This window comes from Sceloporus undulatus, chromosome 3, assembly GCF_019175285.1.
Source record: "Sceloporus undulatus isolate JIND9_A2432 ecotype Alabama chromosome 3, SceUnd_v1.1, whole genome shotgun sequence".
NCBI lineage: Eukaryota > Metazoa > Chordata > Lepidosauria > Squamata > Phrynosomatidae > Sceloporus > Sceloporus undulatus.
The window spans coordinates 213,430,107-213,457,860 of NC_056524.1; the positions used below are offsets into that span (position 1 = coordinate 213,430,107).

At 43.0% G+C, this 27,754-nt stretch overlaps 2 protein-coding genes across 4 annotated transcripts in view; one reads left to right on the plus strand and one right to left on the minus strand.

Annotated features, from left to right (window-relative positions):
• The window catches only part of ZFYVE27 (zinc finger FYVE-type containing 27), a 668,411-nt gene that overhangs the window by 475,135 nt on the left and 165,522 nt on the right, over window positions 1-27,754 (plus strand). The gene's annotated exons all lie outside the window — the stretch shown is intronic.
• Window positions 486-27,467, minus strand: MMS19 (MMS19 homolog, cytosolic iron-sulfur assembly component). The gene is given in 32 exon segments (XM_042458793.1): window positions 486-793; window positions 1,195-1,295; window positions 1,435-1,494; window positions 1,606-1,770; window positions 1,888-1,970; window positions 3,435-3,621; window positions 3,715-3,771; window positions 3,845-3,945; window positions 4,110-4,236; window positions 4,389-4,466; window positions 4,569-4,671; window positions 4,875-4,974; window positions 5,568-5,723; window positions 6,770-6,907; window positions 7,211-7,308; window positions 8,713-8,794; window positions 9,096-9,221; window positions 13,009-13,087; window positions 13,306-13,386; window positions 13,389-13,462; window positions 13,783-13,921; window positions 14,255-14,332; window positions 15,072-15,146; window positions 15,675-15,761; window positions 15,946-16,007; window positions 16,371-16,499; window positions 16,587-16,656; window positions 17,869-17,943; window positions 18,995-19,080; window positions 20,284-20,384; window positions 21,005-21,053; window positions 27,338-27,467. Coding segments are annotated over 32 exon segments (3,072 nt in total). The 5' UTR covers window positions 27,435-27,467; the 3' UTR covers window positions 486-765.

The following is a 27,754-nucleotide window of genomic DNA, read 5'->3' on the forward strand; positions in this document are numbered from 1 at the left end:
GCCTTGGTGGACTTCTGAACCTGGAACAGCAATTATATAGACTAGTGTCAGGAAAAGACAATGTAACTGCAGGTTTAACATTTGAACAGCAGTTACTAACTGCTTTGGCTGATGATATGTGAGCTCATGTATTAAAATGATCTTTAGTTTGCATGGAGCAATTCCATGACATAAGATAAAATACTAAGAAGCTGTTGAATGTTTTCTTTTTAAAGTTTAAAATGCTCACTTCCCAACAATTTTATCATTGATAGGGAAGATCAATTATGAAAAAATGGATTTTGAATACAACTGCTGTGAATAGACAAAGAACAGCTGCTCACAAAAGGCTGAGGTTTCTATTTTGGTGGATACACTTGTGGCATTTGTTAGGAATGTAGTATAATGGTACTTAAAATGCATGGTGAGACAAAGGCCAACAGCAACACTGAGGTCACTTCCTCTACTATTTCCCTTCCCACAAGATGCACCTTCTCCAGAGGATATTAGGAAACAGATTATTTATTTTTCTGGCTCCACACACATAGTGTGCAGGGATCCCACCATCTCCACACACTACCTTACTGCTGCAACAATTGAGCTGGCCGTTACATCCTATTGGACACAGATGTTGGGACTAGGACTGTGCCAGCCCATCGAATGGCTAGCCCATAAATAAGGTCCTCCACTTCTGCCCACAGCCTTGCTGCTTTCAAGGATTTAGAAGACCCATGGATTCAAGCAAGGGCAAGTGAGACTGTCAATCGTGATTTGCAATGTGTACCTTCACCTGCCAGGCGTCCCAAGCAGAAACCTAAAGAGCAAGAACACAGTGAATAACACTTAAAACATTCATTCAAATGTCTCTTCTCCAACTTCATGACATCTACACTGCATGTTAGCTACCTGCCTTTAAGCATCAAGGGAACTGGATGATTAAAACAATTATTTAACAAGAGAGAACATTTTGTCACAAAAGAGGTGGGAGTAGTGTGACTTTTGATCCACAATGTCCCTTATGCCCCCAGAAATAGACTTCTCAGTCACTTTCTGTTGAAAAAAATCTATTTGATCCAAAACATGCCCCCCCTTTCCTCAGGGCATTTTGGGGCTAAAAATTGCGGGTGGGGGCAGTAGAAGGATATGTCCCCTAGGGAGCCAATATACCTCCCCAATAGTAGCTCATTCCAGTTCTACAGTGTTGTCAATTCTTACCACTCTCCTCGTGCTGTCACAGCTTCTTTTCGCACCAGCCGTTTCTTGTCATCCAAGGGTTTGGCTAGTGCCTTAATCACCCGGGGCTTGTAGGGAATTACCTAACAGTAAGAAGAAAGCAGAATGAATGGAGTTCCCACAGCTTCTGCTGGAGGCAAGAGGAAAGAAAATGCAATAAGAATATAATGCCCAGAGAAAAGGACTGGCAAGTTATCACCCAAAGGCAGACCCACCACTTACCACTGGGGTGGGCAAGGAGGCAAGTGCATGGAGGCACTGAAGAGCAGCAATGCGGATTGCCTACAATAGAAAAGTGGCAGGCATTTAGCCTTTCACACCAAGAAGGAAATGCCATCCCAAAAGGAAATGAGGGAGTATCACCTGCTTACCAAAAGGTCCCATATTACTCACCATAGCAGGACTGTCTGTCAGGTTGAGAAACTTGCCAACCAGTGTGTCAATATGCAGGCTCATGATATGAGGTGCATCAAGTAACAATGGCTGTAGACAGTGCAAAGTTGATAGCTGGACCACATGGTCAGGACATGACAAAGCTTCCAACAACAGAGATAACAACTGTGGAAATAAGAAATAAGGGAACGTAGTTCTACTACTGTATGCCAGTCAGAACAAATAACTATATAGCTAGGAGTTCCTAGTGTCTGACCCCTTGGCTACAAAGTCTACACTCACCGAAGGCAACTCTGTCACAAGCACAGTCTTGGGCAGGTGGTTCAATATGTGAGACAGGGCTTTCAGGTAATTTGATTTCATGCCTAGGAAGAAGAGAAGGGTAGGTGCTCAGTCCTCTAGCCCAGATGAGTTTCTTCCAAAACGTTTTTTGCATACTTGGGGCTTGAACAGATTGCAATAGAGATCACAGTTAAAACTTCTTGCTGCCAGTGAAGAAAACCAATTTCATTGAATCATTTCTGAAGAAAAAAATTACTGCAGAGCCAGCTAATTTAGGATTATGACCTTTCTTGCCTTCAGTTAATGTCAGACACTCTGACAGTACAAAACATTTGACAGGTACAAGCAAAAAAGTGCTTCCTTCTATAAGCAGTAAGATCAAAAGATTCTCTTGGTTCTATATTGGTCTAAGAAGAAAAAAAGCAGGTCCAGAATTTCAGTAACCTAAATCCTACTGTTAGTCCTGATTAGAGGAGACCTATTGAATCAACTGGATTTAGCTATATATTAGCTCAACAACTTACACAGTGGGTTAACTCCAGCTGGCACTAACCAAAAGGTTTCTGACCATCATGTAATAATCCAGTGAGGCATTTTTTTGAAACAAGAAGTGGCTTCCACTTGCTTTCTGTTGTTAAAAAAATGGGAGGTAAGAAATGTTAAAATTCTGAGGAACCTTAACAAGTTAGATCATTTTAACTCAGGGGTGGGCGACTGTTGAAAGGTTGGGGTCTGCATTAGTCCTCTAGGGGACCTTGGATGCCCAAACACACTCCAATTAAAAAGAAAAAGCCCCCCCACACACCCTCTAGGGGATACTTTGTGGCCCAGTTTAGTCCCAGAAGAGGCTGTTTTTTAACAACAGAAAGCAAGTGGAGGTCACTTCTTGTTTCAAAAAAATGCCTCACTTGAACCTAAACTGACTCATGATAGGCCAAAAATATGGCGGAAATGTCCCCCAGACATATTGGGGGGGGGGGGGGAGACTGGGAATGCACTTTGTCCACCTTAATTTACTGTATATACCCATGTGAAGGTCTAGAAATTCTGTTCACAACACTGACCCAAAAACCTGAGTGTATTTTATCCATGGGTCAATCTAAGTACTGTACTGTAACTCATCAAAAAAGAAAAAATCCCCTTCTCTGAGTAGAGTAGCAAAATGTGAGAGCTTAATCCATCCTAGGAGCACCTAAAAGAAGCCTGGTCCCCTTTACTCTCATCCATCCAGCCTTTAGGGTGAACACAAACAGATATGCCTGCCAGAAGTTTGTAAATTCTTTGGCATCATTTTCCTTTGGTTCATCCTTTATATCAGTGATTCCCAAACTTTGGTCCTCAAGGTTTTTTGGACTTCTACTCCCAGAAGTCCTAACCAGCTTAGCTAACAGTCAGGAAGTTTTACCCTTATCAACTTATCCAAGGCTTATATCAAAATCCATAATTTTGGCCCCAAAACCTGCCCTCAACTTGCAGTCAAGTGTATGTGGTAAGCATGGTGTCAATTCTCTAATGCAGATGCTAGTATTGAGAAATGGGATACTGACCAGGTGCAGCTGCATGGAATCTTTGCACCAGTTGTGGCACACACTCTGTGAAGAAGCGCTGCCGGAACATGAGACGCACTTCAGCATGGCTGCTCTTGCCTAGAACATCTGGAGAATCAGCCATAAGCAATATAAAGCCATCACCCACTTTAGGGCCAAGGACCGAATCCTCCAAAAGCATAAGTAGCTGCAGGGCAAAAGTACAAGAGCCATCAACATGCAACAAGAGAGAGCAGTGCACTGGACTTCTTGATCATCTCAGCTCCTTCCTGAAGCTCACCTTGTTGGTTAGTTGAGTACATAGTGGGTGGTAGCGCAACAACAAAGCCTTGCAGACCTGCAAGGAAAGAAAGAAAAACTAGATTCTGTATCACTAGGTGAAAAAGTGGGTCAAAATGACACAAACTTACCCATAACAACAAAGTGAGGGCCTGGCTTTGATAGGAACCGTCATTCAAGCCTTGCTCCAGTTTGTTCATGGCTATTCCCAAGAGATCATCTAGCTGAGGCCCTGTTAAGGGGAGAGGCACAGTGACCGCCCATCGCTCCTCTCTCTCTCTCCTCATATCAATCAAGAAGCTTAATCCAACTCCAGCACAGGGATGTGATAACTACCAGAGCTACATCTCAGCCCCTCAGTGATTGACCTTTAATACAGTCTGCTCCAGCTATTACCTGCTGGGTGTTTGTTCACAAGTCCTGCAAAACATTTTGCAGCTGCTGTAGCAGTGAAGAGGCAGTCACAGGAGCAGCTCAGAGCTAGCAGTTCACGTAGCAACCGGTCTTGCTGAGGAATTGGAACCTACCAACAAACAAGGAGGAAGGGAAGGCATGCAGATAACTGCAAATCTTCAAGCTATCCTCTGCTTCCCAGTACTACTTGCCTAGGCACTAGGTATAGAGACAATCTATTATTTCAGCCATTTTGCCCCCACAATCTCTGACAGAACTCACATTCTTTGGCAACGAACAAACAAAGGCCATAAGGAGAGCAACAAGCCTTCCCTGGGCTACCACTGGACACTGCCCATCCTGTAAAGCGGATAACATCACATTCAGTTCAGAGACCATTATAACCCCCTCGCCATTTCTCCCCAAACACAGCAAAAGCAGCAGCCCATTCACCCAATGTACCTCAAAAGGCTGGAAAGTGCTGGGAAAGCTGTTTCCAGAAAGGAAGGAGAGCTCTCCATCAAGGAAGAGGGGTACCACTTTGGAGGCACTCTGAGCAGCCAACCTGCCACGAAGACACAAGAAAATAGAGACAGGGACATTGACTTACTGCACAATATGAAGCATCAAGGAATGTGTGACAAGAGGAACTGCTAGTTCTTCCCCATCAAAGAACTAAAGTCAGCCTAGAAGATGACTTATCCAAAAGCAGAAGAAGTAAGACACACTGTAAGAGCAGAGACCAGGGAGAGGCAGGAAGTTACTCACTCTGGGCTTAAGTGTATACAAGCAGCACTGATGACTGGTACCATGGCTGACAAGGCTTCCTCCTTCAGCAGCACCTTGCTTAGCACTGTGTGACAATTCTCTGAGAGCCAAAAACACAAAACAAAACAAGACCAATAAATAAATAAATAAACGAGAGAAGATGGAGAATTCCCCTTTAATCTTACCTTTTCTTCAAAGCCAGGGGTAGCTCTCAAGATATTTTGGCCTACAACTCCATACCTAGCATAACTAATGGTGAAGGATTATGAGATTTGCAGTCCAAAAACATCTGGAAGGCCACAGCTGCCCACCTATGTCTAAAAGTGTGCTTTTTAATCTACCACGCTGTATAATGACAAAAAGTTCATAGAATCATAGAATTGTAGAGTTGGAAGAGACCACAAGGGCCATCCAGTCCAACCCCCTGCCATGCAGGAAATCCCAATCAAAGCATACCCAACAAAGCAGGGTGGTACCATATGACTCAAGTAAGCAAACTTGGTGCAAGATAAGGAGGTAAGCCCAGAACATTGAAAACAATGGATCTGGGGCCCCCAGCTTCATTCCCTTTGACTCAGGGTTGCAAAGTACACAAACAAAAGCTATTCCCATAATATACAGTAGGCACAGTTTTGCTTTAGCTTCAGGCAGTGCCTGAATGCAGAGAGGATTGTGCCTAGCTCCATGTATTACCTTGCATAGCAGCCTTCACTGCTAAGCCCAATAAGCAAGGCACCACAGCCTGGTGAAAGTACCAATAACTCTGAGGATCTTGCTGACATTTCAGTGCCACCTGCTGCAGACTCTGACACACAGACACCACAAACTGGGTACTTGCTGGCATTGTGTCTGTCAAAACAAGAATATTAAAAAATAGTAGCCCATAGTATTAAAAAGCATCCTGGATAGGTTAGTAGTACCCAGATATCTGAAAAATGACTAATACATTGCCTGTTTGGGTGTTTATTTTATGCTCTGCTTCATAACCTAAGGTGGTCTTCTTGCTGAGCAAATGCCTACTTTATTTCTCCTCTACACAAGTGAAAAATCAAGCCAGAAAGTCCTGTTAAATATAGTTTTGTGTTTCATTCAATCTGGGAAACTATACTTACTGCTTTAGAAACAAGTATATATTAAGTCTGCTTAATATATTGGTTTTTTCCAAAGCAGTTAACCATTTTCTGGTATGGATAAAATAGGAAGTTATACTTCCTGGTCTGAAAATCATTTTACTAGCTTATATAAACAGAGAAATAAAGTAGCTCTGTATATGACTTTAAGGCTCATACATCAATTTATTAAGCCACAATATGACTGAAGCTATAATCAACAAAACTATCATAGTCTGGCACCAATACACTGCAATATCTAAAAGCTACTCTAATCCCAAACTTCTTAACAACATATTATACACCTCCTGGTATTAAGTACAGCATTATGGGACGGTAAGGGTCCAAAAGATTACCAAGTTCAAACTGCTGCCCTAAGAAAGAGTCTAAATATCTTTCTCTGTTAACAAGGGGTGGGGAAAGTATGGCCCCATGGGCTCATGCCCCAGGCCTTTATGAAATCAACTTGAAGACCCCCAAGAGTCATTTTGTTTGTTCCATAATGCCCCCCCAATGCTCTCTAGGGTGTATGGAGGACATTTACTCCACGTATTGCAGACCCTGGGTCAATTTAGGCTCAGGAGATACCTTTTTTGAAACAGGAAGTAGCTTCCATTCACTTCCTACTGTTCAAACTCTTCCTGAGGGAAGGGGGGGAACCTAGCCTTCCACAGTAGCCCATCCCTACTCTAACACAAATTCAGAACCCTTGCAAGCACTAGACTACCTGCCCATCCCCACAGGCAAACATTCCAATATTTTATCACGTACAATTCTTAAGATTACCTTTCTGAACCTGCTGGAGTTGCTGTAGGAGGACTGGAACAGTCTCTCTCACTATCCTTGGATGAGTGGACACTGCTGCCAGGGCTTTCAAATAACATTCCTGCTGGAGTGGATTGCTATCCTCCAGAACCTCTGAAACTGACAGAGCACAACAGTTAAATGGGGAGTTTGTCCAAAATGGTAGGGCATTGAGATAAGAACAGTGATGTAAGAAAGATTATCCCTTAAAACTAAACACTGATCACTTTAATTTACTTATTTTGTTCAAGCCACAGATGGAAGTGGCAGAGATGAAGGTTAAAGTCAACTTGATTGCAGATTCTAGCTACACTATAGATATAACTCATGGAAAGACACTGAACTCTTCTACTACACTAATGCTTATTAAAATAACATGGGGAGAAGAAATCGACATCCCCACAACACATCCCACTTGTATACCTGACTGCAATTCTTCCGAAAGCTTCTGAACAAAACACCTGCTGAAAGCTTCTGGATAGACAGGAGCCAGGGTACCACCAGCCTCCATTGCTGCCAAACTACAGGGGTAAAGGAGAGGGCAGATAAGAACTTGCTAGTCATTTACTGCCATAATCAGAACACAATCAGGCCATCCAAACAAACAAACAAACAAACAAAAAAGCTTCAATCAATACCAATTAAAGTCTCATTCCCACTTTTATATCTGATTCCTGAACTGATTCCTGAAACTGGTTCAGCAAACACAGTGGTTCCCACTATGTTTGCACCTGTTTCAGGAATTGGTTCAGGAATCAGCATGCCTCCTTGATAACCTGTCTTCCCCGGCCATACCTCCCTCCCTTCCCTCCCTCCCTTCCTTCCCTCCGTCTGGGAGGCGACAACCCGATGCCTGGCTGCTCCTTCTTGCCTGCCTGCCTGCCTGGTGGTGGCTTTGTGGGGCCCCGGTGGTGGCGATAGCTGTCAGGGCTTTGTGCTGTTGACCCTTTCCTCCTCCTTCATCGTCGTCCTCCTCCTCTGTCTAATCTGTGCTGGATCCTTCTCCTCCGCCCAGCATGCCTCTGTCTTCCCAGCATGCCTCTCTCCTTCCGTCCTGGAAGCCGGGTGGCAGAGAAGGATCCGGCAAGGATCAGACAGAGGGGGAGGATGACAACGAAGGAGGAGCACCTAGCCCTGACAGCCACCACCACTGCCTGGCCCCCGCAAAGTCACAAGCAGCCAGACAAGCAAGAAGGAGCAACCAGGCAATGGATCATTGCCTCCCGGGGTAGAGGAGGGAAGGAGAAAGGAGGAGGAGGAGAAAAGGAAGGAAGTTTTGCCTGGGAGGACAGAGGGAGGCATGGCTGGGGCAGAGATGGGCTGCCAGAGCAGATTTGAATCTGCACTGGTTCCCACTGGGCTGTATCAATTTGAGAATAAATAGCTAGTGTCTTTTTGACGCGGGTTAAATGGGTCAAAACCATGCCCCCCTTTTTGAATCGCTTCAGTGATTAGGATTAAGTACGAACCATGGTGGTTTAAACAAGATTGTTTCGATTCATGATCCGGTTTAAACAATAGTGGAAATTAGGCCTAAAACATTTAAAAACTCACTACAGTGCAGCAGGTACTAGGGGGATGTTACAATGCCAAATAAAGGATGGTTAACCCTACCTTTCTCAGTAATGTCCTCCTTGTCAACTCTTCCACTGCATTTATGCTCTTGTTAGGAGGCCTTTTCAAAGTCTCACTACAATATGGTAAAGTGTGTGTGTGGGGGGGGGGAATCCCTCATCTACAAATACTGGTCAGAGATAAGGCCAGGAGGAAGCTTGTGGGCAAAATGGGGACCTCATGTAGACCACAATGGGACCACTACCAAAAGGTTCCTCAAACTTGATGGTAAGGAACAACCAAAAAAACACTTCTGGGAAGTTGAAGTGACTGCTGAATCTCTTGCCCTGACAGAGGGCCTCATATCCTACCTGGTCTGGGAATCTGTTTCATGCAAGATGAACTGTGCAAGGTGGTCTACAAGCATCTCCACATCGAGGGGTGCCAGGAGTCCTGAAACAAAGAAGAGAGGCTGAGCCACAGTTTTTTTCTTCTCATGCAACAGAACTCTGACAATTTTGTCATAATGCATACCATTTCCTATAGAATGTGTAAAGTGTATACAGTGTAAGCTTACACAAAGTGCGCTCCTATCCTTATTAGAGTTCAACTTTCTGGCTGCACACACATAACAAGTCAACTTGTATACTAGGATAGGTAAACAGCGGCACCTCCCAACCATTCCAGGGGAAAATCTCTGGAAAGTACCCAATCCTTCCACTGCCTCCTGGGGATACCACAGAGCCCGACATACCTTGCAGTGACCCTAAAAAGGTAAGAGCCTGGATCCCAACCAGCTGAAGTTGCACATTGGGCTCAGTGACTGCAGAGAATACCATGGTACACAGAGATGCTTTGGAGAGAAGCAGCGGACTCTTGTCTGCAAAGAGATATACATACACATCCAGTGTAAGGTGCTTGTGTGTCCCAAGCACTGGTGGCTAAGGATTATAAAATACTTGCAGGAATACAGTTGACCCTTCCCATCCACAGGAGTTTGGTTTGATTCCCCCCGTCCATGGATTTCGAAAAACAGTCACGTCCCATGTTACTCAATAGTGGTGACATGTCTATGGAAGCATGGTGATCTGCAGCCAGTGAAATGCATAGACTGCTAGTCTGCTGATATGAAGTGTCTACTGTACTACAATAACGATGAGCTTGAATTTCTTTCCAAGGATCTGAGAGGACTGCAAAAAGAACTATATTGACATATTTGTTTATTCATAGCATTTTAGTGCCTCTCAACCTACCAGGGCCCCCAAGGCAATCTACATGGGTAAAAATATGAAATGCATGACTGAAACCAATTTAAAACAAACTGAAACTCCTCTTTAAAAGTAGTTCTAAAACCACAGCCAGTTAAAAAGCAGCTGCAAACAGTCAGAAGACCCAGTCCCAATGTTTATAACCAAAGGCCAAGTGAAATGGCACAGTGTTTGCTGCATGACAGTAACTCATAAGAGATGGGGCCAGCCTGACTTCCTTCGGAGAGAGTTCCGCATCTGAAGTGCTTCTACAAAGAGCCCTGTCATGTATACACATTACCCTAACTTCGCAGGGCCTCTGCTGAAGATCTAAGATTTCAGGCAGGCTCCTATGTGAAGCGGTAGTCTTTCAGATAGTCTTTCAGATACCTCCATTAGATAATGGAGCAATGAAAACCTCTTTGGATGCCAACTTTAAGTCAGAAGCAATGAGAGAGGCATCCAACGCCTCCGCCATTACTGTTAGACTGGATCAATTTGAGTCGGTAAGTACAGTGGTACCCCGGGATACGAAATACCCACGTTACGAAATTTCCGGGATACGAAAAAATCCCATAGGAAATAACTGTTCCGGGTTACGAAGGTTATTTCGGGTTACAAAGAAAATTTTGGTGCTTTTCGGCGCTATTTCACACGAAATCGCGGCTTTTCCCCATTAGCGCCTATGGGTTTTCGGCTTGCGAAGGCTTTTCGGGTTACGAAAGCGGCGGCGGAACGAATTAATTTCGTAACCCGAGGTACCACTGTACTGAGGACGTGGACAAGCTCCTTAGTAGTCTGAAAAAAACAACTTGCCCTCTTGACCCTTGCCCATCCTGGCTGGCTGTCCAGGGGGGTGATATAGTCAAGCTGATGCTGAAAAATATAATCAATGCATCCTTCAGGGAGGGTACCCTGCCTTCTTGTCTTAAGGAGGCAGTGGTCAGACCACTCTTAAAAAAGCCCTCCCTGGACCCTCTGGATAGAAATAACTATAGGCCAGTCTCGTTGTTACCATTCTTGAGCAAGGTGATCGAGAGGGCGGTCGCCAATCAACTACAGGCAGTCTTGGATGAAGCTGATTATCTGGACCCATTTCAAACCGGATTCAGGGCAGGATATGGAGTTGAGACGGCCTTGGTCGCCTTAGTTGATGATCTCCGTCTAGGCATCGACAGGGGAAGTGTGACCCTGCTGGTGCTCTTAGACCTCTCAGTGGCCTTCGATACCATCGACCATGGTATCCTTCTGGAACGCCTGAGAGAGTTAGGTATCGGAGGCACTGTTCTACAGTGGTTCCGGTCCTACCTCTCGGGCAGATTCCAGATGGTGGCGCTAGGAGACAGTTGCTCTTCTAAAAGAGAGATAAAATTTGGTGTACCCCAGGGCGCAATATTGTCTCCTATGCTGTTTAACATTTACATGAAGCCGCTGGGAAAAATCATCCGGAGACATGGGGCAGGATGTTATCAGTACGCTGATGACACCCAAATATATTTCTCTATGTCTCAGACTGATGCAGTGACTAAGGATGGCATCTCTCCTCTGAATGCCTGTCTTGGGGCGGTAATGGACTGGATGAGGGAAAACCGACTCAAGCTGAATCCAGGTAAGACGGAGGTACTTGTTATAGGAAACCCAAGCCCAGGTATGGAATTATGTCAGCCAGTTCTGGATGGGGTCACACTTCCCCTGAAAGACTCTGTCCGCAGCTTAGGGGTGCTCCTTGACTCGTCGCTTCACCTGACAGCTCAGGTAGATGCGACAGTCAGGAGCACTTGTTATCAGCTTCGGCTGATATGCCAGCTGCGCCCCTTCCTGGAGCAGGGAGACCTTGAAACAGTTGTACATGCGCTGGTCACCTCTCGATTGGACTTCTGTAATGCGCTCTACATGGGGCTACCCTTGTGCCAAGTTCAGAAACTTCAACTTGTACAAAATATGGCAGCCAGGTTAATTACAGGTACTCGTCGTACCGATCACATAACACTGGTTTTGAAATCCCTTCACTGGCTGCCAATTAGTTTCCGGGCAAGGTACAAGGTGTTGGTGATTACCTTCAAAGCCCTACATGGCTTGGGTCCAGAATACTTAAGAGATCGCCTACTTCCATACTGTCCGTCCCGCACTCTAAGGTCCTCGGGGAAGAATCTACTTCAGCCAATAAAATCTAGGCTAAGTTCAGTCACCCAGAGGGCCTTTTCCATCGCAGCTCCGAAGCTATGGAATGACCTGCCGAAGGAGATCCGTGACATTTCTACTCTTACAGCCTTTAAGAAGGCTCTTAAGACGGATCTCTTCCGGCAGGCCTTCCCTACCTAGTTCTACTCCCCATTTACTGTGACTTATGTCACTCTGTCCATCAATTCTTCTCTTAAATTTAATGAGAAGAATTAAATTAAAATTAATTAAAATAAAATCCTTGCCTCAAGAAGAAGAGCCCTCCCTCCATGACATCATCATCAGACCTGTGAGGGAGTGAAAAAGAGAGGCCCAACTTCCATCAGGCCTAACCGTGAATGTACTCACTTTGCTCTCTTTAATTTTATTGTATTTTATTTATTTATTGTATTTTATTTTATTTATTTTTACTGTTGTAACCCGCCTGGATTTCTTGTGATTGGGCGGGCTATAAATAAATCATTATTATTATTATTATTATTATAAAAGTTATGAGCTACCAGTAATGCAACACAAATGACAAAAGGCAGGATTCATGACACAGGACAACAGTTTTCAAAGGTTGCTCCAGTGGATTCACATCATCACCCAAAATTCTATGAGTACTGTTTTTGCTTCAGTGGAACAGAGACCACAGTCCCAAGAAGTCCTTGGATCTGCTTTTTTCCCCAGCCCCTCCATTGCCCCAACAACCCCACCAATTTTTTAAAAAAACTTGGAAAATATTTTTGAAAAAAACCCCCACATTTTCTCCATCTTTTCCCCTCCATTCAGCCATTTTAGGTCCAAGAGAAGCCTTTTTTGCAACTTGAAATCAATGAGAAGTTAACCTGTGGTTGAACAAAAAAAAGCTCCTCCTGAAGCTAAAATATTGGAGGAGGGAATGCAAAAATGCTGCAAACTGCCCAACACGCCCCCTAGGGAACACAAGAAAGTCAAAATGGCAAAATGTAAAAATATTTTGGAAGGGACACAGCAGGAGGATGCCATCCTCCAATGTCCTAAATAGGAGCCAGCTTGACCCTTCAACCCTTATCAGTTGCTCACTCCTATACTATTTCAAGACATGCTACTGTCCAGGTTCCATGGATAAAGACATCTGCTCTCTGCACACACACAATTGTGGACAACCTAGGAATATTTTAGCCTCATGTTGCTGCTGAGAAGTAGTCTTGCTGGTAGAATATTATAATACTACAAGCTTCCCCTGCCTTAGGAAATAATAAGGGATCATCTCACCTTCCTCTGCAGGACCCCACTTTTGCCGCAGCTCCAAGAAACCAAGCAGCACCTCCAAGATTGTCCTGTGCTGGCTACTCTACAAGAGATCAAGAGGATGGGCCAGAGGGATCAAGAGTATATTCTTAAGACACAGAAGAACAGACACAATCTGCAGGCCACTGCCATACATGGGCTTCAATATATTTGGGGTAGAGGAATCTCCCACTAATCATCTTCTAATACAGAACTAGGATAGTCCACCACTACTGTCGTTACTCTTCAGCACATGCGAGTTCAATTCTCATTTATCCTCACCTGCATATGTTTGGTGTACTCTTCCACCAGCAAAGGAAGTACACTACTTGTAATCTGGTAATACGCCCGCAAAGAGCCCCCCCTGCAGCTGCTTGCAAAAGCTTGGCACTGGGCCAGACCAGTTTCATGTCAGGCTCACACAGATGGTGTCTGCAATCTTAAATAAACAAGACAACTTGGAAGAAACAGCAAGGTTCTGCTAAAATCCTACCAAGAAACAGGAAGACTTTATTCCACCAAACTAGGAACTGCACAAAACATCAGAGCATAGTGGAAAATGTATTCTCTCTGCCTTCCTCCCCATCTATTTCAAGCAACCTCCATCCCTTCCTCCAGTGCTGTTAGCCAATGGATGGCTGCAACAACAAGACTGGCCTTTTAGGAGGTTTCCTGCAAATAGGATGTTATGGGTTAAAATGGAATGCTTTTCACAGGATTGGAAAGTGACTTGAAAAGGTAGGTCACTCTAGGGGTTACCTTGCAGAATGCTTCTAAGAAAGGAATCAAGAAGATCCTCATCATCAGAACTGAGCACTAAACGGGACAGACAAGTTGATAGAGCATTCAATGCTGACAGACCTTCTGCTTCAATCTTCTCACTTGCTGTTTGGAACACCTGTAGCAGGGTGGAAGAGAATCCACTGTACACTGGAACTATACACTGCTCTCATCAAACTGGGCACAGTCCCAATCCAGAACTCAGTGTTTTTTAAAAAAAGTCAACAGGCCATACACTAAATCTTGCTTCCTTCTATCTGTCTCTATTATCTCCAAACATTAAACCACTTCAACACTTCACTGTAGGAACTGTATAATATTTCATGTGACTCTTACAATGGCAACCCACCCCCCACCCCCACATCCACCAGAAAGACAGAAAAGGACGAAATACTGGATGCACTTTCCTAAGAAATACAAAACATCCTTCTTTTGGAAAACTTATTCCTACCTCCCTACGCAAGGATGACCAGAGGCTGGGTAGGAATTCCTTCAGCTCTTTCTGTCCATAGATTGTGCAGGCAGCACTCTGTAGGAAAGCCACAAAGATGTCATCAGGAGGATGGATTAATTAGCAGTTAAGAAGCTGCAGTATCTGTCAAAAATAACCACCACTCCTTGAGTCAGCATAAATAATATAGGGAACTCTAAAGAATGAGCCAGTGGACTGGGACCTTCAACCAAGGTAAAACAATTTTTTTCTTCTTAAATTTGGACTGGATTAACATGTTTACCTCTACGCCTACCAAATTATTCCTGATGCAAAAACATGGAGGCCTCTTGAGAAATCTATTGTTCTCTGCCTACAAAGAAGCCTGTGGCCTCACAGGAATGGAGACAGACTGGATTGCAAGAGAGGAATCCTTGTTGAAATGCAAATGGACTTTAAATTTTCTGGACTTTGAAGATCTCCCAATTTCATAAGGCCAGAAGGAGGAGGAGCCAGCCTGCAAGAGATGCCCTCCCTATACCGTTTTAACTAAAGACAGAAATAGCATAATGCAGCCATCTTACATCTCCAATTTTTCTCCTGTTTGGTTTGTAACATCTTGCCTGATGAAGAAGCCAGTGGAACTTCAAAAGCTTGCAACAAGTATATTGTGCATTTCAGTTGGACAATAAAGGTGTCACTGTTTGGTAGATTTTTGTTTGAATAAATCCCAGTTAGAGATAGAGGACAAAGCTTGATGCCTGCACTGAGGAAAACCAGAGGAACACAGAGAACTGTGGGTAATCCACTATAGGTAATTTTCATTCAGTGCTCTTACCAGGGTTTGCAGTGAGTCCAGTTTCGCACTTTGTACATCTGAATCCATTTTCTCAATAAGCAAAGGAAGCAGGAACTATGTGAGGAAAAAAAGATGGTAAAAACTTCAGAATACTTTGGGAGTAGAACATTTGCTTGAAATCCGTACCATTTTATATACTGTAAGTAATATTAAGCCTATAGAAATTCATATTTCCACAACTTTCTGACTTGACTGTAATCCAAGAAGAGGCAAAATGCAATCACCAAAGGGAAGAATCTGCCAAAGGGCATCTAAGGTCTGAAAGCAAAAGTTTGAAAAACCAGTGTGGAGAAAATTTAGAAGGACCAGAAATGAGACAAATGAAGGAAGCCTATTTCCCCACATCTACTCAAACCATATCAAATCTGACACCACCAACAGGCTCAAGTCTTAAAATTATCTGTAATTTTCTCTACAATAATTGGATTAAATGGATTTTTTCAGCTCCAGTGATATCTGCATATATGAAAATTTATTGCCACTATTCAACAGACTGATCTGGTCAGGACCTTCAAATCAAGCAGAAGAGAAAGCCCACAGGGCCATGGGACCTAGAGCAACTGGACACTTGAGTTGTCTTACCTCTGCAAAAATGGGGGTAGAGGTCAGCACTGCCCGCAGGCTGACAATCAAGTCTCCTCTCTGGATTCCATGAGGATCATTGGGGGGCTATAAGAGAATCAGAAATGGAAAACTCCTGTATATTCATGGAAGTCTCCCTCCTTAAGTAAAGCTGGCCACATAAATACTCAATTCCATGCATTAGATGAACCCTCCCACTCTGCAAACATATCCTACAATAAGAACTGGTTAGAAGTAAAGAAAGGACATGCCACCAGATTAAGTTACTCACAGGGTTAAAGTCGATAGGGAAGTAGCAGGAAGTCACTTCAAAAAGTTCTTCTGCAAAGGGCCCTGGAAAGTTGAAAACAGTATGGAGTCTGTCAAGTGGCCAATCCTGCCAGACCCTAGTTTAGGCTAAATCAAGAGTACAGCGGCTCAGAAGCTTTAGGATTAGACCCACTGGCAGCCTGTCTGATGTTACCATTTTGACAAGCCACAAAGCTAAGGAAAATTAGTTCTGGGGCTTGAAACCAGAAACCCTTTAGTTCTGGTTCAATAATTCCTAAGCTAAGCATATGTCAATAGGCTTCCCATGTTCAAGGTCTGCCCCGCCAGTGGCATACTCAAATGTAACAGGTGCTGTAAAAAGACCAACTAACTCACCACCATAAGCTCTCCCATTTTATGATCTGGCTGGCAAGGACTTGGACTTACCTAGTGCATAGCCGTTTACAATTATATCTCGTACAATCTGGAATGCTATTAATAGGTTGCGCGGATCTTTCTCTCCATCCATTACCTGGATGAAACCAAAGGTGAAATCAGCACCCAAACTTTTCAGCTCTGTGGAAGAAAGCAGTTGATAAACAAGTTTCCACAGTTTTCAAAAGGATGTTTGACACCCCCCCTTTCCATAGCTGCCCATCTTACCTGCCTCTCGGCTGCTCATGAAGTTAGTGATGATACTGTAGACTGTATGGCGATCCAGCTGCAGCAAAGACTAGAAAATTAGAAAAATACAGTAATATTATACAAATGTCATTTATACTTTAGAGATTCTTATTTCTGTTGCTACCCTTCCTAATTAATTTTGTTACTTTTATTCTATTATAATTTTGTACTCTGCTGCCAAGCACCTAATTTGATAGAAAGAAAACCACACAATACTAAAGGAAACACAGAGCTCTCCCTCATACTCACACTCTGCAGGCCAGAAATACTCAACAAATCACAACACCTCCTCTTTATTTTTAGTTTCAGGGACACTATAAATGATTTTCTGTCCCATGTGAAACATAAGATGCTTTTTGGTTTGATATAAATGTATACATCAGAATTTGTATATACAGTGCGCCCGCGCCATACACGGGTGCGCCATACGCGGCCTTGAGCATATGTGCTCAAGCCGCAGCGCGCGCGTGGGGCGGAAGGAGGCGCGTCCCATTCAATTGAATGGGCGCGCCCGCCCGTTGCGCCTTGTGCCGCTGCGCACGAGCCCCATTGTTTCCAATGGGGCTCGAGCATAGGCGGAATTCGCCTTACACGGAGGGATCTGGAACGGATCCCCGCGTAAGGCGAGGATGGACTGTATCATGGAGATACATTTTATAGTCCTAATAATTTTAGATTTAATCCAAAGGTTCAACTTGTTTATCCCAACTGCCCTGTTCAAATAGGGTCAGTATTCTTGTTGAAAGTTAAGGTAATGATTTGCCAAAGGGTATGGTGGAAACAGATTTGAACCAGTTTTGAAGCATCCAGTACATCCAGTTCTAAAGCATGATATGTCGGGCCATGCTGCATTACATACATCAGAGTTACTGAAATAATTAAGAGCACTGCTTCCCATCTAATACTGGTAAAGGATGAAAACAAAAGTGTAGCTTGCATGGGGTAAGTCTACTTAAGGAAGTATATACGTAGTAGATTCTATAATGCTAAGTACAGAGGCTGGGGTGATAGTACTTGGAACCTCTAAAAGGCTTAGACCTTAAACCTGTACTTCGATTCTCTTGAGACTAAGAGCGTATGAATAAGCAAGGACAAACTAAAAAATAACTAGCTGCAATGCATCACTGCAGGCCAGAGCAGGCACAGAATGCTACATTAATCAGCTCACTACAAATGATGTTAATAGGAAGGCAGAGGTAAAGGTCATTTGAAGGAAATACAAAGTCCACATGAGGGACTCTTGAGGGCTTCCCATGCTCACCTGGACATGGACCTCCTGGAAGATGGCTTTCAGAACAGAAACTGCCAGGCCTGGAGCCAATACTTCACACATACTCTGGAGACAAGACAAATGATGGTAACCACAAGTGTCTACCTTCAGAAATTGCAGCCTATAGCAAGAAGCTCACCTAACACCATTTGGTAAAATATCAGGACTAAATTCTCCCCCCAATGTCAATGAACAATTTAAATTAGCAGTGTGACTCCGTCTTGAGAAAATAAAGAAAACAAATATGTACTATGAAATCTGATCTTAAATGTCTGGAAAAGGCAAGGAAAAGATTCCCGTTTCTCCATTATCTATTACAGTGGGCCTTTGGTATTCACTGGGGTTTGGTTCCAGGATCCCCCGTGGATACCAAAATCCATGGATGCTCAAGTCCCATTAAATACAGTGGCGTAGTAAAAATGTGGCCCTTATATAAAATGGCAAAATCAAGATTTGTTTTTGGGATTTTGTATATCAAATAATATATATATCAAGCTGTGGGTGGTTGAATCCATGGATACAGATGATATGGAGGACTGCCTGTACTTTAAAAGCTCATTTTTGCAGCAGCTTTTACTGATCTCAGTTAGATGAGACACAGCTATTACTCTCCTGTCCTAATGTCCTTCAGAGGGAGAGAGGCAGGCCAGCTCCATTGGGCCTAGCCCAAATAAGATGAAGAGCCCTCCCTCCAGCCCATCCACCATCATCCAGTTTCACAGAGAGAGAGGCAGGCCAGATCCATTGGGCCTAGCCCAAAGTAAAATGAAGAGCCGTCTGTCCAGCCCATCTGCCATGGCCATGGCCACAGAGGGGCAGACGAACCAATGAACTTGATCCCTTCCCCACCATCATTCCCTTATCTTTTTGTGTCATTTCTTTTTAGATTGTAAGCCTGAGGGTGGGGGACTGTCTAAATAAAAAAATTGTAAGCTGCTCCGAGAGCCTTTGTGGCTGAAGAGCGGGGTATAAATACTCTAAATAAATAAATAAATAAATAAATAAATAAAGGCTCTTCACTTTCCTACTACTAAGTAGAAGGATAATGGAACTGCTGTCAATAGTGCTGCAAATGGATTTCTTATTGCTAATAGTGACAATCAGAAAAAATTCTCACCAGAGCTTTGAGTCCATGCAGCACAGATGGTATGACAATGTGATGATCTTTTAGCCGGTTCTCGTAAAACAAGACAAGGTGGCTTACTGGAACAGACAAATATCATCAGACTACAGTAGTTAAGTGAGACTTTACACTACAAATAAAGATCTCTATGGCACTAGCACCACAACATCTGAAGGTATGGTGCACAATATTATTGTAGATTACTTGACATTACTGCCAAGCTTCCCCACACTTGGCTCTTCGCTTATAAGTTAAAGAGTTAATTGGGGACATCAGGTAGATTTAAATACAAATATACAATGCCTACAACCAAGAAAACCATCAGGAACAGGCCATCTAAGAGGGAAACTACAAAGTAATGAAACATCTAAGTTCATACATCATGTAACACATTCCCCCAAGCAGCTGCATAGCTCAGTGCACTCCTGATCATAAGTTCTTAAGACTGAAACTACAGAAAATTAACAGGGAATATGCTGTTCATATAACTCTGAGACACAGCATGAATAGATCCTCCTAGGAGAACATTCAGTGACAGGCACTGTCAGGAAAAACACAGATGCAAAACTCTTGGTTTGAAGCAGCTTATAGGCATTTGAGGGAAACCAAACAGAAGTCTCCAATCTAAGACAGACATAATTTTAACTGTCTATTGTTCAACCATCATCTTTTTGTCTCACTAAAACCTACTGTCCTATCAAATTAAACAGGACCCCAGGTGCCTCATTAAGGAATTATCTTACACCATTATATCCATCACGTTCCTATATTCTTCCAAATGAAGAAAAATACTACTTGTCAAGCATGGAACAACTAACAGTAGCATATTACATCTAGATGGAAGATGAGGAAGATCAAAACTACCAGAACACTCACAAAGTCCTCTGTTAAATTAATCCTCAGCTTAATCACCCTAGGGCAAGGATAGGTAACCTAGAATGATTCAGATATTATGGACTGCAAGTACCATAAACCCAATCAGTATGTCAAGGGTGAGGAAGCATGCCACCTATAGTCCAAAATCACATGAGGGCATTAGTTGCCTACCCTTGTCTTAAGGACTTTCGATTAACCTGTTTACATCCCACTTACTGAACGAGACTGCCTATTGCATGTCAAAGACCACTGACTCATGGAGCCACATTCATGTTCCTTCCCCTGCTCCTCCCTAGCGATCACAGTAATGAACATAATCCTTTGAATGCAGAAGCCAGTTCTTTGCAACAAGTGAGAAGCCTGTACAATAGACAGTTTGTCTACTGTACAGTTAGTACACATCCTACCTTCCTGCTCTCGGAGAAGAGGATAACACTGCATGAGGACTTCAGAGAGCATTTGAATGCCCCGTGTACGTATATGAGGGTCTGCATTCTCAAGAGGAGATCTGTATTAGAAACAAAAAATGTAGGAAGGTTTCAAGCGCAATATAATATGGAAGGAAGAGAGAAGGAAATATATATATTAAGCAGGATACACGGTGGCTAAAAGGAGGAACTAGCAAGAGTGCAGCATTCATTAAGGACACCCAGCTAATTAACCGCCAAAGCAGCTCTTCTCTTCCAAAATACTATGTAATTGATGGAAACATCAAGAAACTATGAAGCAGGAAGTCTTCAATTACACGATGTAGCTGAATTTATTCTTCTTTACAGAGATAACAACATGCTAAACACCATCACTACCAAACCTACAGAACCATTCCAAAATCACAGGAAACCTAGCTTAATCTTCCAGGTCCCCTTCTTCTTCTTCTTTTTTTTTAATAAAGTAATTTTATTGTAGAAGATCAATCAAAACAATATACATACATTATATAAGAACAAACTTGCCCAGGCCCCCTTCTTAAACAGAAATTTATGTTCTACAGTCTGCAAATGGCATCTAGGGAACAGGTGTCAAACACCAAAAGAATAGAGATTTTGTGTGACTGCAGCCATGCAAAAATGTATTGTAGAAACTAGCATATATTCCTCTTAGACAGTTGTTGCCTGGTGTTCCACTTACCCCAGGTTTTCCACAACATCTAAGATGGTACAGGTTCCAGCTTTCACTCCTAAGAGAAGAAGCATCAAAGGTTAAATTCCATTTTGTAGCTTATTATATCAAATAGGCAGCATTCCTTAAAACAAATTTAGACGTGGGAATACATTTAGGTTAAGGACAGTGCATTTTTCCCGAGCTCAGTGGCAGAGAATATATCTCACATAGAAAATGCCACTCTTTGGCACCTTGATTTTTATACAAGTTTCCATGGGGCAATAGTTCTACTTTGTTAATATAATGCAGCTTTATATAATCATGTGTTGAAAAACATTTCTCTTAGTCTTCCAAATAATCCTCCAAAACCTGCCACTCTGATAAAAAAAACCCTAGTCTCTTGGACACTGGCAAAGTTAGGATAGAGGCTGTATTTCTGTGCTGGGTACAGTGTTAGCCGCCCCAATTGTTCTCAGAGGGGCGGGATACAAATAAAATTTTATTGTTATTATTATTATTAGAAGTGGTAGCTTCCCATGATTCTAGCAGCTTACTTGTTTTTTTTATAGAGGAACAACTGTTTCTTCTCTGTCAGCTCACTTACTTGCCTTTGACTATCAGTCTTTAAAAAAAACAGATTCATTTTGTATCCAAATGAGAGGTCATTCAGATGTCTTTTTTTAGTGCAACAATGCAAATAATCTCACCATTCAAGGTTTGTTATTTACACTATGGAACCACATCAATGCACATCTCTGCAAGTTCAGTTGCTCACATACACAAGCATTTGAATAAAGATGGAGTCGACGATGTGAATGCATTCGGAACATGTTCAAGGCATGCAGCATTTTATTCAAGATTTATTCGCATCGGTTATTCACACTACCGACGATGCAGATCTTTTTTTAAAACTTGGGAAAAAACCCAATATTGATTATCCTGGTTTAAGTTTCTTGGTGGCAGCCCCCCCCCCCCGCCCAAATTTAATCAGGTGCATTTGGGATGCATGTGAACAATGGAGATTCAACCTGGATTCATCCTGGATTATTTTCACAGTGTGAATAATCCTAGAGTGGAACATACCTTCATCTGCTCCTCACAACCTCACTGCTCCTCCCTCAGCAAAAGCAAGTACTACAGTGTCATTGTGACAGTCCTGTCTAATTTCCTGATGTCTGAAGAGGTAGCTGGGATGTTTTTGCAGTTCCAGCCAGAAAAAAAAAAAAAACAATTGCTGCTAAACATGCTATTTCTAGGCTCTTAAGAAGGGCCTGTCTGCTGTAGCACTGTAGCCTGACCATGCTATAGCAGTAGGAAAAGGATATATAAGTGATGAAGTAAGCAAACAGACATGCCCAGCAGGAATATAGCTCACTTGCAAGAGCGAGCTATATATGAACCTCAATGCGTAACCTAGTTTCGCCTTGTCTCTAAGATACCCTGCAGAACATTTCATTCATGTGTGCCCTAGACCAATAAAAAAAAAATATTAGCCACATGGTCACTTTGCTTCTTTAATGCTAATTAAATATTACAGAACCTACAAGAAAGTAAATAAAAGCCACAGCAATGGCTGCCAGTGAGCAAAGCACACGAAGCTTACAGCTTTTCATCTGGGTTTACTTATTGTTGTTGTTGTTTTTCTTCTACACAAGTCCATAAGAGCTGGCAGAAAATTAGGTGTTGTTTTTTTTTAATATACAAGACCAGGATACAGACATTAACTCACAGCAAGCACTACCTACCCTGCTCTCACCTCAAACAAACAGCAAAGTACACTTTCTTTTTAGCTCAGAAAAGAAACAGCTGTCAACATGTCCAATGAAATGCAAGCCACCATTTTCATCAGTTTTCAAGTTAGAAATTTTAGTGCTAGCTGCCCACCTGAATCAAGTGACTTAGCTTCCATCTGAGCACCCAGAAGACAAAAGAGCTAAGATAGCAACTGTCATTAACAATGTATTGCGTTGCAGCAGCAGTGTGGATAACTGCATATGTAACACCTTGACCTCTGTTCCTCAAGCGTAGGAAAGACAGCAGGTCTCACAGCACCCTTAACACAAACAGCACTACATGCAATGTGAAATGGCACTGGCTCATTTTGGCCTTAGAACTGGAAAATTTCCTCACAATGTACTTCAGCCTTATCTGTAGAATTGTGAGATAAGTTTTAAATTGAGCAAAACTTGATTTTGCTATAAACAGGGGGTTTTATCACTGAAATTTAAACTGTCACTCATACTTCATGCAAATGTGATGTTTCAACTAGAATTCAGGAAAAAAATACATTTTAAATTACTTTGAAATTCAAAGGAACAAATTACACATCCAGAAAAATTAATTGAAACCAACAAGCCCTTGATAATAATCTTATCCCTGCTGAGCAAATAATCCAATTACCTCATTAGCAATGGAGAGAGCTATGTAAAAGAAATGAAAGAAAAACCTTGAGGCAGCCTGTCACTTGAAAATACTGTACAATTTCCTTTTCAATTTACAATAAAAGCAATGACAGGGAAAGTGCAGAAAGAGCACACAATTTCTTCAACTACCCAGGTTTAGCACAGTTCTGTTAAGTAGCAGATAGAGTACGTTCTAACCAAAGAAAGAGCTGTGAGACTGATTTCCTAATGTGTCTCTGTGAAATGCAGGAGCACCATGTTCCCAAAACCATGTCTTTAAGAGTGATCCTGAAGCAAATTTAGAGAGCTTCTTTTTAAGAAGGAGGTCACAGAATTCCTTAATACCACTTCTCTTTATTCATCTCATCTCTATTTGAGGTAGCTAATACAATGCTAACTCTGCTCAGTGTATTATTGGCCTCACTAGTAAAGCTTATTTTGTGTGCAGCAGACTCAGTGGGCATGAAACTGGTCCAAGGGAGAAGGCACATGAGGGTTCCTATATGTTGGAAGAAACGGACCTGCAAGGAAACATTGGATGTTTGAACACTGCCATAGTGCCCTCCCAACACACCCTCATATAAAACAAGCAGGGGCTGAATATAATCCATGTCCTCGTGTTTCTTTGGACCACTGGCAGTACAAAGTAGCCCACAGAGGAAAACTGCCCACGCAACTACTGGTGGTCAAAGTTAGGTCTACAGACACAGCACCATTCAGTCTAAGACTTAGCAGAGGAGCAGGTTAGTTGGACCGTCAAGCATGCTGCTTTCTTTCTCTCACACAAGGATTCTTTAGATTACAAGGGAAGCTGCGTCTTTGCTACTTAAGACATGAAAGGGTTGCAGGGTTAAGAGCCTGGTCCTTTCCCACCAGAAATATTGCCACACCCTCTCTGCTTCAGCTTTCTAGTTGAAGCAGATCTGTTGCAGCAGCTATCTCTGGGCCAGGGGTAAGCAGTACACACACCCAAAAGCAGATAAATTTCATCTGCCTTTTGATGTTCTTGTTGTGTGCCTTCAAGCTGTTTCAGACATATGGCAACCCTATGGAGTTTTCTGGGGCTGAGAGTATGCAACTTGCCCAAGATCATCCAATGTGTTTCCAGGGCTGAAAAAATAATCGAACCCTGGTCTCCAGAGTTGTAGTCCAAAACTAGAGCTATTACAGTAGCCTGGCTCATCTGCCCTTGGATACTTATTCACAATTCCCCCCCCCCAAAAAAATCTACATGGATGCAGAAGACTGATACCATGCATGGTCTTAATTACATCCGTGGTCCAAAACACATTACAGTACAAAAATAATCCCGTTTTAGACTGCTTTAACTGCCCTGGCACAGTGCTAGGGAAGTCTGGGAACTGTAGTTTGTCAGACATTTAGTCTTCTCTGTCAGAGAGCTCTGGTGCCACAATAAACTACAATTCCCAAGATTTTCTAGCACTGAGCCAGGGCAGTTAAAGCGGTCTGCAGTGTGTTTTGGACCTCAGTCAGTCTTTCTGCCATGTGCTTGTTTCTACTTTCCTAGTAAACAGCATGCCTATGTACCCACACTCAGTTTGAAAGGACTGCCCACTGTTGCAGCTGGCCCTTTTGTAAATGCCTTTTTGCAAAGGGCCAGCCATATACGAATTCAGTGTGATGTGGTAGTTACATCTGCTGGAACAGAAGATATAATGAGGTGAAATACATCACATCTATGAAATATCTGTGTAAGCAGAACTCTCAATAGACCACATGCACAACTGGTCCTGTACTGATGGAAGACTTGACCCATTTCCCAACCTATCGGGAAAAAATACAAGGCAAAACTTGCCTCCATATTCTCATTTAAGCAAGCTTTTTAATGCTTAAGTAGGGAAGGTTTTTAATGTAGATGTATGTTTTATCTGTTTTTAAATTTTGTATGTTTTTAAATCTGTTTTATAGTGTTTTAATGTGATGTTTTTTATTTGTCTTGAACTTGTTGTAAACGTTTTTAATGTGTTATGGAAGCCACCTTGGGTCTCAGCCTGGGAGAAAGGTGGCATATAAATACAGTAAATAAAATAAAACAAAAATGGACTGATTACATGATAAAGCAGTACATTTTTTTTAATAAACAAAATACTTTTATTCATACACTACTTCGAGGGGGTGGCGCAACATCTGCACACAGATGTAACAATGGGTCCCAAAAGTAAAATATTTTGAGGTTTTTGGTAGCTCTGAAGCAGTCCATCTTGATGCCTTGATGAGTGCTTACCACACCACAAAAAGCCATCTGAATTGAGACTTAAATCTGCAGATCTTCTCACAATGAATAGGAGCATGTGCATATTGAAGAAAATATCTCAAAATCATTTAGATGTGGATTAGTCAGCTCTTTAACCCCTTTTTGGTATTCACAGCATGAATGGAGCGTACACCACAGGTTTTCTGGTGTTTTTAGTTTTATGGGCAAGCGAAACTGATTAGTGAGCAAAAGAGAAGAGAAACAATCCTCCAGAAAAACCAAACCTGGTATTGTGTTATGCAGAGGCCTGATCCATTTCTTCTGACTCAGACACTGCTGCATTCATGGTTTTCTCTCTAGCCACCCTTGCGACAACAGCCTCCTCATGCCCATCTCAACATATTTATTCCTTCTTATTACCATCCCTGAAACAAGCCGGACGGAAATGGCTTCTTACTTTGCCCCAATCAATAATGCCATGCATCACACCTTAAGACTATAATGATCAATTACAGGAAAAGAGACTCCACCTACACATTAGGAACAGCTTCCCGACAGTAAGAGCTCCCCCACAGAGAAATAGGCTGCCTCAGGGGTCCAAAACACACTACAGAAATAATCCAGTTCTGGCTCAGTGTCTTCTCTGCTCCAAAACATGCTGCAAAAATAATCCAGTTTGACACCACTTTTAACTGCCCTGGCTCAGTGCTAGGGAATCGTGGGGATTATACTTTATTGTGGCACCAGAGGTCCCTGTCAGAAAAGGCTAAATGTCTGCCAAAACTACAGTTCCCAGAATTCCCTAGCATTGAACCAGGGCAGTTAAAAGTGGTCTCAAGATGTATTATTTCTGCAGTGTGTTTTGGATCATTATTGAGATGTAACTAAGGTCCAAAACACACTACAGAAATAATCCAGTTTGAGAACGCTTTAATTGCCCTGGTTCAATGCTAGGGAATTCTGGGAGCTGCAGTTTTGTGAGACATTTAGCCTTCTCTGGTCCAAAACACATAGAATCATAGAGTTGGAAGAGACCGCAAGGGCCATCCAGTCCAACCCCATTCTGCCATGCAGGAAATCTCAATCAAAGCATCCCCATTGACAGATGTCCATCCAGCCTCTGCTTAAAGACCTCCAAGGAAGGAGACTCCACTACACTCAGAGGAAGGCGTGTGTTCCACTGTCAAACAGCCCTTACTCTCAGGAGGTTCCTCCTAATGTTCAGGTGGAATCTCTTTTCCTGGAGCTTGCATCCATTGCTCCGGATCCTGTTCTCTGGAGCAGCAGAAAACAAGCTTGCTCCCTCCTCAATATGACATCCCTTCAAATACTTAAACAGGGCTATCATATCACCCCTTAAACTTCTCTTCTCCAGGCTAAACATCCCCAGCTCCCCAACACTGCAGAAATAACCCCGTTTGAGAGAGCTTTAACCTCCCTGGCTCAATGCTAGGGAAGACTGGGAATTGTAGTTTATTGTGGCACCAGAGCTCTCTGACAGAGAAAGTTAAATGTCTGACAAAACTACAGTTCCCAGGATTCCCTAGCATTGAGGCAGGGCAGTTGAAGCGGTCTCAAACTGGATTATTTCTGCAGTGTGTCTTTGGACCTTAAGATTCCTTTCCTCCAAAACATGCTCCAATTCCCCCTAGCCTTCCCTCTCCTTTTCCCCAGAGCCTTCCTCGCCTCCCTCCCGAGGAGCCCCACAGACCCTTCCCACCGTTGCCTGGGCCTGCCCTGTACCTTCCGCCGCCTCCCTGGCCTCGCTCTCCGGCTCCCGGCCCAGAAGAGACGGGGATGGAGGCGCCCCCTTCCCCTCTCCAGCCCCACCGGCCGCCATGATGGCCTGGGAAACGGCAGCAGCAGGGCCAGGGAACCCTTACTGCGCCTGCGCGGTCACGCGATGCAAAATGGCCGCCGAGGAGAACTCCTGTTGCATTGTGGGAGTTGTAGTTTAGAGAGGGGGCATTTAGAATTCTCAGCCAGAGAGCCCTAGGCCTCACAGAACAACAAACCCCAAAATGCAACAGGAGGCAGCCAGAGTAGTTAAAACCCTATTATGGTGTTTTCTTTGGCATGTTTCTTCAGAGGGGGGCTTGCCATGGCCTTCCCCTGAGGCTGAGAGAGTGTGATTACTTAGCCCAAGTGGGTTTCATGGTC